Source organism: Nannospalax galili, unplaced genomic scaffold (genome assembly GCF_000622305.1).
Source record: "Nannospalax galili isolate Female #2095 unplaced genomic scaffold, S.galili_v1.0 scaffold334, whole genome shotgun sequence".
In the NCBI taxonomy this organism is placed as follows: Eukaryota; Metazoa; Chordata; class Mammalia; order Rodentia; family Spalacidae; genus Nannospalax; species Nannospalax galili.
Genome location: NW_008336888.1, coordinates 931235 through 943437, shown reverse-complemented (window position 1 = coordinate 943437; position 12203 = coordinate 931235). Strand labels below are relative to the sequence as shown.

General features: G+C 39.0%; 1 protein-coding gene across 6 annotated transcripts in view; it reads right to left on the bottom strand.

Annotated features, from left to right (window-relative positions):
- Positions 1 to 1884: 1884 nt before the first annotated feature.
- Mtdh (metadherin) overlaps positions 1885 to 12203 on the bottom strand; it is a 69921-nt gene continuing 59602 nt past the window's right edge. For all 6 annotated transcript variants that reach the window (XM_008831533.3, XM_029562748.1, XM_008831535.3 and 3 more), the window contains 5 exons: positions 11978 to 12102; positions 8142 to 8249; positions 6685 to 6825; positions 4314 to 4470; positions 1885 to 3603 (listed from right to left, as the gene is read on the bottom strand). In XM_008831533.3, coding sequence (XP_008829755.1) covers positions 3533 to 3603; positions 4314 to 4470; positions 6685 to 6825; positions 8142 to 8249; positions 11978 to 12102 — 602 coding nt within the window. In that variant the 3' untranslated portion in view covers positions 1885 to 3532. The remainder of the gene's footprint in view (positions 3604 to 4313; positions 4471 to 6684; positions 6826 to 8141; positions 8250 to 11977; positions 12103 to 12203) is intronic.

The window sequence follows — 12203 nt, the reverse complement described above, 5'->3', positions numbered from 1 at the left end:
GCAAGAGCAGCCAATGTTCTTAAGTGGTGAGCTATTTCTCCAGTCCCTCCATTTTGTTTTTTTGATAAAGTATCTCTCACTGAACCTGGAACTCACTGATTTGGCTGGACTGGCTGACCAAAGAGCACAAGCAAGGCTCTGTCCGTCTCCACCTCCCAAGTGCCAGGACTACTGGTGCGCCTAGCTTTTTATGTGGCTCCTGAGCATGTTACCAACTGAGCTACCCCCCCAGATGTTTATATGTAAAAGAAACAAACTTCTACCTTGTGTAAGTCACCGGAGTTTTGGGTCACAGCCAACCTACCACATACTAATACATCTCGTTTTAATTTTTTTAACCTAAAAGGTCTATAAATGTGACCCATTACATCTGCTAAAATGACCAAGGTGAACATTGTATGTCACAAATGGTCATTTCCAAATATTTGACTCCTCAGTGGCAAAGCCTGAATCTATGGTTTTAGGGAAAGAAAACAAACAAATCTACAAATCTACAAAGCACCTGCCATTGAGTAGACCAGAATTCGAAATGACAAAGTCCCTTCCCACAGAGAACTGTAACGAGCAATTTAAACAAAACAAAACATTTGTTTTATTTACAATACTCAATGCATCTTACAAATTACATATTTTCATTCCCTAAGTGTTTTGGAAAGTTATTCCAGTTTGTGCAATGAGTTTACAGGAAATTCCTAAGATCTCCATTAGACATCTTAAACCTAAATCCTAAGTTTTAATTTTTCACACTATATTAATAGAGGACTGCTTTTAAGAAAAACTAAACTGCATTTAAGTTATTACCCTCTGATATCTTTAACTCAAATACAAACTGGATTAGCCTATGAAATAATACCATTAGATTTGGATAAATTATTCTGACCTTCCCTCCCCAATAAAATGCATGCATAAATTAAACATGGTAAATTACATCAGTCACATTTTATTTCAATACTTTTTGGACTCTCTCAACTGTTTGCTTTGCTCAATTCAGGGTATAGACAGGGAGAATTCCAGTCTAAGGAAGTCTGAATCCACTGCCCCCTGCTCTGGAATAGGAAAGGGTTTCAGCATGTGGAGGCAAGCCAGACTCAGGAAGAGCTGAATTGTTTCTTCATGAGGTCTTGCTAGTAGGAACAAGGTCCCTGGCAGGACTGCAGAGCCTGAAGGGGTCCACTGTTTCCCTACTAGCCATCTAAGAGGTGCCTCATCCATGCCTCCACAGAACAGGCTCTTTTCTTCCTGTTCCCCAAATCATCACTTTCTAGTCTCCCAAAGTTGATGGCAGAAACTACTGTTATGTCAGATAAAGATCTTATGAACAGGAAAAGAACAATTGTGCACAAGAATTTATACCTCATCCATGTTAAGAGAGTGGGATTCATTTTCACTCATATAGCTGCCACCTCTTAAAAACACGAAATGCATGGCCTAGCCCGTGAGCCACAGAGAAGGGACAGAGGTCATCAATCTCCACATTGGACTCCAGTCTAGCACTGTGCTTCTCCACCACTGCAAAGCATTTTTCCTCAAAGGATGGTGTCATTGCTACCTGGTGCAGCTGCCACCTGGAGTAAGTGGTTGAATGGGGAGATACTGAACTGAGAAAGTCTCAGGTTTGACATAGCCAAAAGAATTCTAAGAAAAAGAAAAGGTGAGGTAGAGTTGAGAGAGTTCAACTTCTGAGCATTGACCTTTTGGCACATTCTATAATTACAGAGTCCCTATCAAACTCTCCTCTGTGATACCTTTACAAAGTGTTGACAACTTAGGAAACTTCAGCTCCGTTTAGGACACACACAGCTCACAGAGTAGTCACCTGAAGAATGCATCCTGGCGCTTCAGCTATTATTTACCCCAATATTGAAGCAAATAAAAACAATACTATCCATTTGCTGAATTTATTTAAACAAATCAATTTAGAAATACCATAGAATTAAACAAAACTTCTGACATGTAAACATACTGCCATGTTCCTGAAACAGATGTTAACACCTGATAAAAGGTAATAATCGCTTATGAGGAAAGCTGTCCATTAATAAGGCCAGTCTTCAGCAAAACTAAAACCATTTTGTTTCTTGTAGCTTTCCTAGTCTGACAACACTATTAAACCACAATCAAATATAATAAAGATGACATTGGATGGACAGATCAGTACCATTGGTTATAGCTGTTAAACTGGTTCATTCCTGGCGCCACATGAAAACAATTAAGCCACTCACATCAAATAAATCATGGCTTTTTTTTTTCTTTATCACAATTCACTAAGTGATGTTAATTATGGTCCTTGTCAAACACATTTGGTAAAGGCTATTTACAGTGTACATGGCTGAGCATGCACTATTAATAGTTACAAAGATACCTGCCAGTTTCTTACAATAGAATTACACAGTGCCTGAAAATGGAGAAACATCTCACACGTCATTTAAATCAATACAGTTTCAAGCAGAAAACGTTCCTTATTTGACCACAATTGCAATAATTACATGAAAATTCTTATAAAAACATGAACCCCTTTCAAGAAATTGATGCATATTCTACGCACTACAGGTTAAGGCAGTAAAAAAATGTATTCCTGATAACTGGAGGTCTTGACAAGGTCAATTAAAGCTGTCTTGACTAGTTTCTCATTCTCCATCATATGTTCAAAGGTTGCAAATGACTTCATTTTTGAAGTCAAAAAATTATTAACAACTAAGAGTTGACACTGAAAAAAATTGCTAGGGAAAGGAAAAATATTAATTCTGATTTTGCCTGCAAGTTTTCAAATCATAAACAAGAGCATCATTTGTTAGTCTCAGCCTCAAGTGTATAAAACAAACATATATTTTACCTTTCTTAATTTAAAATATACTGTATTTTGAACAATTCAAGTAATGTAAGACTATCAAAAATAACTTCATAAGCCATACAAGTGTTTGTCAATTGCATTTTCAATGTTTTAATTAAGAACTTTTTTAAAAACTGTAAACTAAACCATGAAAGTTTAGTTAAACAAATGATAAATGACTTTTTATTTGCACTTGTGATTCCTTTAATACAAATTGCTACCAACAAATATGTAAAGATATGGCAGATTATGCATTTGATCAAAGCACTTTGATTTAAGCATAAAACAGATCCAAATGGTACAAGTTCGTGCATAAGATCCAAGGAGTTGCCTACTATGCTATAGGCAGCTCTCTCTAATCAGAATCCATTATTCCTCAGCTGCAGATGAGACAGGGCACAAATGTTGTAAACAGGGCACTGTTGTAAAACCAGGATAATATTCTTAAATTAAGATCATTCTTGTTCAATTGAAAAGACTCTCCCAAGTGTCTTCCAGCACTGTAGTATGTATTCTGCTGACCTCTTAATTTCATAAATTAACTCTCCTTTGATTCCATTTTATGGTAGTTGTGTTCACAGTTTTGTTTTAAAAATTGGTTTAAATTTATATAAAACTCTGTACATGTTCACAAATTATTGCATAAACAGCATGATCTTCAAGACAGTGTTTGCAAACACATGTCCAATTCAGGAAAAAAAAAATTCACGTTTCCCGTCTGGCTTTTTTCTTCTTTTTTATCTGTTTGGGAGATTCCCAGTTAGTTTCAGACTTGGCTATAAAGAGAACAAAAAGCAAAAGGAAGAGGGTGAGGAGAGAAAAGTCAGGATAGGAAGTACTGTTAATATGTATCAATAATGTAAAAGTAGTAACTATGAAAAAATGCTTTCAAATCTTCAAATTTTATTTTTCTTTGGTTTTTTTGAGAGATTGCATAGTTAGCCTCTATCTGCCTTTCTATCCTTCCCATCTCCAGGTATTAACTGACTGCTTGTAATCGGCTACTGTCAACCTACAGAAACGGTTTCTGCTTTTTCTTCTCCCCTCACCTCTCTTTTTCCAAGATGGGACATATGCTGCTTACAATCCTGTCTCAGTTTCTGGGGTAAGTGGAACTACAGGTGGTTCATGGCATAGTGCCCACTCAGAATCACCATTTTATATGGTAGCTTAACTAAAGGAAAATGGAACACACAAGACAGTGGTGAAGAAGGAGAAAAGAACAACTGGCAGCCTCAGGAGAGGGGAGGAGCCAGGTACTCAGCCAGACCCAAGGCTGCTTCTCCTCTAGCTTAACCACGCACTGGTTATTTTAGCAATTTGTCCCTCACAGCTGAATCTTGTGTAATTTCAAGGAATTTTCAGAAGAAAGGGCTGCTCTCTATTGCATTAGACTTCTAAGAGTACAACCTTTACACTTATGTAAAAAAATGTTAAAATGTACAGTCTAAAAGTGTACAAAGGAACCAAAAAGCAGATTACTTACTCTGTGAGGGAGGCACACTATTTTGCTTGGTATTTGACTTGGATTTATCTGTATCTTGTAGCATCGGTGGCACTTGGGAAGAGCTCTTGTCAGAATCAGTTTTTGATAAGGTAACAGATGGCTCCGTAGAAACAGCAGGTGGAAGAGTCTTGACAGGCTTAAAGACAAAAATAGTGATTTTTACTTTGTTGTTGTTGCTTTGGTTTTTTGAGACAGGGTCTTCCCAGGAGCCCCAGCTGGCCTGAAACTCACTATGTAGACCAGGCTAGCCTTGAACTCAGAGATCTGCCTGTGCTGGGATTAAAGGTAAGCATCTCCATAACCTGGCCAAATTTTTAGGTTTTTGAGACAGATTCTCAAGTCTGTAGCCCAGGTTGGCTTTGAACTTATAGCAATCAGCCTCCCAAGTGCTCAAATTACAGGTGTGAGCCACTATGCCTGCCTCGAAAATAGTGCACCCCGGTATCAGCATCCCAGCTAATACTCCCTTTTTCCCCACTAACAGGTAAGGACCTCCAACAGAGCAGCAGTTTGTGCTTTCTACAGGTGACATGGAATCTGACCAATTCTAGCATCGAGTAACACACAGGTCCAGATCTTTAGACTATCCAGAGTGGCAATGAAATTAGAAAGGTTAGGTGCTACAAGACTCAGAAATCTAGGGTAGCACCTAGATTCCCGAGTCTTACTTCTCCCTACTTGGGAGAAGAAAAGGAGGCCAACTAACTATTGGTCAGGACTAGGTAATAAGAGAATGCTTATTTGGAGTGCCTTGAGGGTCTAAGAAAAAGGCAGATCTTTTTATTGGTCAGCTTTATCTGTGATCATTACTCAGAACACAAAAACAAGAGAAAGTAATGCTTCTCTCGCCTTACTCTTCCTGACTCCATGGCTTCCAAAAGGCAAAGTGGGAAACGGTCACGAGAGAAGCTGTGTGAGTAGAGAACTGTTGGAAATCCTTCCTTCCAATATATGTATCTGAAGGAACATTTATGTTGCTTGATTTATCTTACTGTTCCCTTCATGTACATCACATCCAAAGCTTCATTACATACTTAAAATGTTTTGATTAATTTATTTTTATTTTATATGCGTGCTTTTCCACACACTCTCACTTTACATCATAGAAAGGCTCAAATACTCTTATAAGATGGCCTCTGAAGATGATTTAGATAAAACACTAGATTGTCAGACTGCCCTTTGTTAGAATATTTATTCCTAAACCTCTGCATGTATAGAAATATTTTTACCTCAAAAATACTCGTAGGGAATTAATAATGTCAACTCGAAGCAGGAAGTATAATCAGCACTGTTTAGAACAAAGCTGCTAAACAGTTCTTCTCATAGTAGTACCTGTCTACCAAAGCTGGTTCACTGACTGTGAAAATTCCTAAGATGAGGATGCTTTACCTGTCTTGTTCTCTTCTGTATCCTAGTACCTAAATAGCATGTGGCATATCATTCTCAATAATTTTTTTGAATGAGTAAATAAATGAACCAGGAAAATTAAACAGAATATATTTTAATGTGGTATAGTTTACCTAATAAAAATTAGGTTTTAATTTTAAGTCCTTAATCCAGATCTCTGGTAAAGTAGTATCTTCTGACACATCAATATTTTGTACAGACATTATTAAAAAATCTGTTACTGCTGGGTGTGGTGGTGCACGCCTATAGTCCCAGCACTGGGGAGGCAGAAGCAGGCGGATCTCACAGCCTGGTATATACAGTGTGTTTCAGGCCAGTTGGGACTACAGGGAGACCCTGTCTCAAATAGACCAAACACAAACAAAAAACCCCAAAAACTGTTACTGTCAGCCTGGGATGCACATATCTATCACTTGAGCACTTCATAAGTGGAGGCAGGAAGATGAGAAGTTTATACCAGCTTTGGCTACATATCAAATTTGAGGTCAGCCTGACCCTATCTCAAAAATAAACAAACAAATTCCAAATGAAAACAATAATAAAGCCTCAACAACTTGTTATCAATTTTTAGACAAACGTTACGTTTTGGGAAACTGAACCAGTCATATCACATGCATAGTTTTGGAAAATGACAATAACAACCAAAAAATTATTGTAAGGAGACTAGTGAGATGAATCAGCAATTAGGCGCTTTTGCAGAGTATCTGGATTTGCTTTTCAGTATCCACATGGCAGTTTACAATCATCTGTAATTCCAGTTCTGGGGATCTGATGCCCTCTCCTGGCCTCCATGGACACCAGACATGCATGTAAACCACTCATGAAATACACATTAAAAAACAAAACAAAACTAAAACAATTACTTAGCACAGAGTTTGAATAAAATATTAATTATGATACAATTCTCAAGTCAACAGTCTTTATTAAATTCTTTAACAATTACCTGGCTATTTTTGATAGGTACTTCAGCTGGATCACTAGTGCTTATGGTCTTCAAGGAAAAAGCTTTTTCCTGTTTTGGACGGGCTTTGGAGGTATTCACTGGAAGCTCTTCTCTACTGTTCTTTTCTAATTCTTCTGTGTCCTACAGAAAGAGGTAGTCTATCAGACAATGAAATTTGTTCATTCTTTATTGAATAAAACCTATTCTGCTTGCTGTGTGCATTCTACACACATGCCATGGCATCTGTGCTCTCTCTCTCTCTCTCTCTCTCTCTCTCTCTCTCTCTCTCACCAAGTGCTGGGATTAAAGTTGTATGCTAGCACATCAGGCTATCTTTTAGATTTTTTAAAAGTTCCAACTGCTGAGAGATGGCTTAGCAGTTAAGAGCACTGGCTGCTCTTGCAGAGGACCTGGGCTTGATTCCCAGCACCCACATGGTGGCTAACAACAGTCGGTAGCTCCAGTTCCAGGGGAATCCAATGTATTCTGACCTCTATGGGCACTGCATGACATGCATGCACTTGATACACTCATACAGATAAAAAGTAAGTAAAAATAAACTTTAAAAGTTTCAACACAATGTCACATTACACGCTTATATATATGCAATAAATATATGAACCAGAATATTAAATATTTTCAACCTATGAGGTTGGTCAGATGGTTGTCTATTTGTATGTATGTGTACATGTGTGTGAAGGCCTGAGGTTAAAGTCTGGTGTCTTTCCGTCATAGTTTTCCACTTCATTTTTTGAGGCAGGGTCTCTCACTCAACATGCTTGTCAGTTTGGTTAGACTGGCTGGACAATGAGCTTTGGGGATCTGTCTCCATCCCTGCTCTTCCCCACCAAGGCTAGGGTTACAGGTACATGCCACTATGGGGGTTTTGGGGATCTGAACTCAGGTCTTTGTGCTTATGTAGCAGGCAGGCACGTACAAAATGAGCCATTTCCTCAGCTCTAGCCTATTTTCTTGATGACTTCAACCTCTTCAATTGTTATGAAATAGTTATTTATAGCCACATTATTCTGGACCAAACAGTAGCCCATAGAGAGATAAGTGTAGGAGATGCAGAGGCAAACTGACCAGATGCAGATGACAATCTCCACATCTTGGCAGAATACTTCTGATGTACCTGGAAGATCATGATTGGTGGGTAACATGAACTGAGCCAACACCAAACAACGGTGTTGGTTGGTCCACAAAGCAGTAGAGGGGTAAGATGGTTCTTGTGGAATTGCTACCGGAGAGTAGCTTTAGCTACACCTTTAAAGTCTTTTTAGGGCAACATGATTTTTAGTATGATGTGGTTAATTCTCTAAATAACACAAGTTTTTCAAGTAAATTTGATGTTTCACACTCTGGTCACTTATCTCTACATGTATCAGTATCTGCATACCCTCCTTCCACTCTTCAACAGTAGTTACTAATGGATGCTTACTGCTTAGGCACTTTACCTGTCCAACAGAGTTATCTTCACCTTGCTTCTTCTTTTTCTTCTTTTTCTTTTTAGACTTTCCAGTTGGAAGAGCTCCCTCTCCTTTTTCTTTATCATCATCTGAAACCTGATTTTAAAAGTAAAAATACTAAAGTGAACCAATTAGTTAAATTTATATTATCCAAAAAAACTATTATGAATTTACGATGTTTGGCTTTTGTCTTCTAAAATCCAAGAAAGAATAAGCTATAAGTAACAAAGTTTACAGTATTTAAAAAGTAATGAAGTACACAGAATTTCATTCTTCTATTATGTAGGACAGATCCCCTTTTCACTACTCATTGTAAAATAGTGAGAGAACTATGTAAAATTTCATATTTTACTTCATTTCTTATGTTATGTTTGTGTGGTGTATGTGGTGCATATGCAAAGACCATGAGGGTGTAGGTATCTTGTCTTGTCACTCTCTGACTCTAGGTTGGTGGCCAGCAAGTCCCAGGCAACCTCCAGTCTCGAATCCACATAGTGCGAAGTTTATAGGCCCACGAGCAGTCACTCTTGGGCTTTTTACATGGGCACTGGGGATTTCAACTCAGGTCCTCATGTTTGCACATCAAGTTCTCTTACCTGCTGAACCACCTCCTTAGCCTTACTTAATATTTTAAAAACTCATTGGAGGGCTGACTATAGTTCCACATGCCTATGATCCCAGCATTTAAAGGTAAGGCAGGAAGACTGTGACCTCAAAGCCAGCCTTGATTACACAGTGAGACTCTTGTCTCAAAACCCAAAAACCAAACTCAAAACAAAAGACTTAGGTTTTATATTATTTCTTTTTTATTTTTAAAATTTTTTATTTTTAATTTTTGTTTTGTGTAAATGAGTATACTGTCTGCATGTATGTAAGTGTACCTGTATTGTACAATGCCCTCGGAGGTCAGAAAAGGGTGTTAGATCTCCTGGAACTGGGGTTAGGTACAGTTGTGAGCTGCCATATGGGTGCTGGGAACTGAACTCAGGTTCTCTGCAAGTTAAAAGATAGTGCTCTTAACCTGCTGAGTCATCTCTCTAGTCCCACGAATCATTTGTTTCTTTCTTTTTTTTTAAAAATTTTATTATTTTTATTTTATGTGTATGAGTGTATTGCCTACATGTATGTGAGTACATCCGTATTGTGTATGTGAGTACACCCGTATTGTGCAATGCCACAGAGGTCAGAAGAGGGCTTCAGATTCCCCTGGAACTGGAGTTAATGATGGTTTGTAGCCGCCATGTGGATGCTGGGAATCGAATCCAGGTTCTCTGCAAGACCAGTCAGTGCTCTTAACTGCCGAGCCATCTCTCTAGCCCCGAATCCTTTGTTTCTTAAAATCGCATGTGAATCTCTCTCTCAAAATAAAAGGCTTAATTTTAAAAAGCTGCATTGAACATCACTGAAAGGAACATTTCTGCATGCTAGAAAAATGCTTATCAAATTTGAATTGCTATCTAGGTGCACAGTGGCATAGACCTGTAATCCCAGCACTTTGGAAGTAGAGGCAGGAGGATCTGGAGTACAAGGTCATTCTTAACTATATAACAAGTTCAAGGACAGCCTTGGCATCGGATCCCCTGGAACTGGCGTTACAGATGGTTGTTAGTTGCCATGTGGGTCCTGGGAATCAAACCTGGGTCCTCTGTATGAGTAGCCAGTGCTCTTAATTGTTGAGCCATCTCTCCCGCCCCAACTTTCTTAAGTTGTTTCTCAGCCTACTATAATCCAACCAGAAGGAAGCTGAAACCAACTCTGTATGATCCTTTAACTTATAAAAGAGTTGACATTAAGCTATGTGTCACGGCTCATGCCTATGGAGGATGAAGCAGGAGGGTTAGTACTTTAAGGCCAGCCTGAGCTAGATGAGCCTCTACCTCAAAAATTCCCCAAATAAACAAATTACCAAATTCTTTTTCACCCATCTTCTAGATCTCATTCTACCGCCCCCAAAGTGATCACTATCTTGAATTTCTCTTGTGTCTATTCAATTATAAATTTATAGATATATATCTACATAAATGCTAAAATCTATCTTTCAGAACTTGCTCACCACTGACTACATTTTTGTGCTTTTACTGTACTTCATTTAATGTACCTTTAACACACCCTTTTTTTCTTTGCAGTGCTGAAGACTGAACACAGAGCTTTGCATGTTAGGCAAAGGCTCTTCTACATGAGCAACTGAGCTGCATTCCCAGCTCTCATTTTTATTTATGTGTATGAATGTATGTATGTACGTATGTATGTATGTATGTCTGTCTGTCCGTCCACCATGTGCATGCAATGCCTGCAGAGGCCAGAAGAGGGCACAAGATCCACTCAAACTGGAGTTAGGAACTGTTGTGAGCCACTATGTGGGTGCTGGCAACTGTACTCACGTCTTCTGGTCAGGGCTCTTAACCACTGAGCCCTCTTGATCTCTTAGGGTCACCCCCTCCCCCTTTGAGACAGAATCTCACTATGTAGCTCTGGTTGGCCTTGAACTCAAAGATGTCTGCCTGCGTCTGCCTCTGCCTCCCAAGTGTCAGGATTAAAAGGCATGTGCCTCCGGCCCAGCACCATCTCAATTTTAGAAAAACCCTGATTCTAGACCCTTTCCTTCTTTTAAAAAAATCTATAGATACATTAAAGTTAGGGCTGGCAAATTATAAGTCCGTCCCAAAATCAGCTTTATCTTAAAATTTTTTTTGGTGTGTATATGTACACTGTGTGCCTAGGTGAGTGTGGGCTTGAAGGGCAACCTCAGGTGCCCTTGTCTTTCACTTTGAGACAGTCTCTTTGTTGTTTAATGCTACATACAACTAGGCTAGCTGGCTCTCAAGCTTCCTGGGATTCTCCTCTCCTACTTCCCATCTTGCCATAGGGAGTAAAGATGTGTGTTATAGAGTGTGGCTTTATGTAAGTTCTGGGGATTTGAACTTAGGTTCTCATTCCTGTATGGTCAGGGCTTGACCCCTAAGCCTTCTCCTCAGCCCTGCAACACTTGTTTTTATAAGCAAAGATGATGTTAATATTGTCTAAGATTACTTGTAAGTATAGGGCTGCTATCAGACTGAATGGCTCTTCTGTAACAAGTCTGCCATGTTACAGTAGAGAACTAAAATTTCTATAATTAAAAAACAAATAAATTCCTACACAAAAATCGTTCCTCATACCATATTGCTGCCATCTATTACCTTTCTTCCATTCCTATCCAATTTTTTTTTCCCTAAAAACTATATTTGACAATACTAATTTTGGGGGGTAGGGGCGGGGGGTGGTGGGAAAGAGTAGGGTCTCCCTGTAGCCCCAATTGGCCTAGAATTCTCTAAGTGCTAGGATTAAAGGTGTGTGCCACCATGCCCAGCTAATACTACTTTTTATTTTTGGTCTTTTTTTTTTTTAAATAGGGTCTCCCTGCAGCCCCAGCTGGCCTGGAACTCAGAGATCTGCCTGCCCCTGCCTCCCAAGTGCTAGGACTAAAGGCCTGCACCACCACGCCCAGCCTCCAGCTAATACTACTTTTAATCACCTAACTTTTTGAAATAGGGCTTCAGTCTAAGGTTTGTCGTTTTATGGTGCTGAGAACTCAACCCAGGGTCTTAAACACCCTAAGCACATGTTCTATCATAGAGCAACATCCCTAATTGCCATTCCAAAATTTCTTACAAAAATGCTCTAAAATACCAGGAATTAAATCCAGTGACATTTTTCAGGTCCAGTGTTACTAATGCAGCCGGCTAGGTGCTGCTTCTGCTGCTCACCACCACATCCTTTGAGGCTCAACTGTCTCTGCTTCTGTGGCTCAGAATTCTCTTCTCTCTTTTATCCCTGATACTCACTTTTTGATCATTAGGAATTGGTTCCTGGGACTTCAGAAGTGAAGCTCTTTCTTCATCTACCCAGTTTCCCCACTCTTCTGCTGGTGCATTCCAATCAGAGCTGGGGTCAGCAGAAGACAGACCATCTAAAATCGAACAGTGTGAATTAGTTATCTATTATTTCAACTAGAAGCTAAAATGCAAAAACTAAAAATTTCTTATGTTGAACTAAGCTGTAAATTTAAGC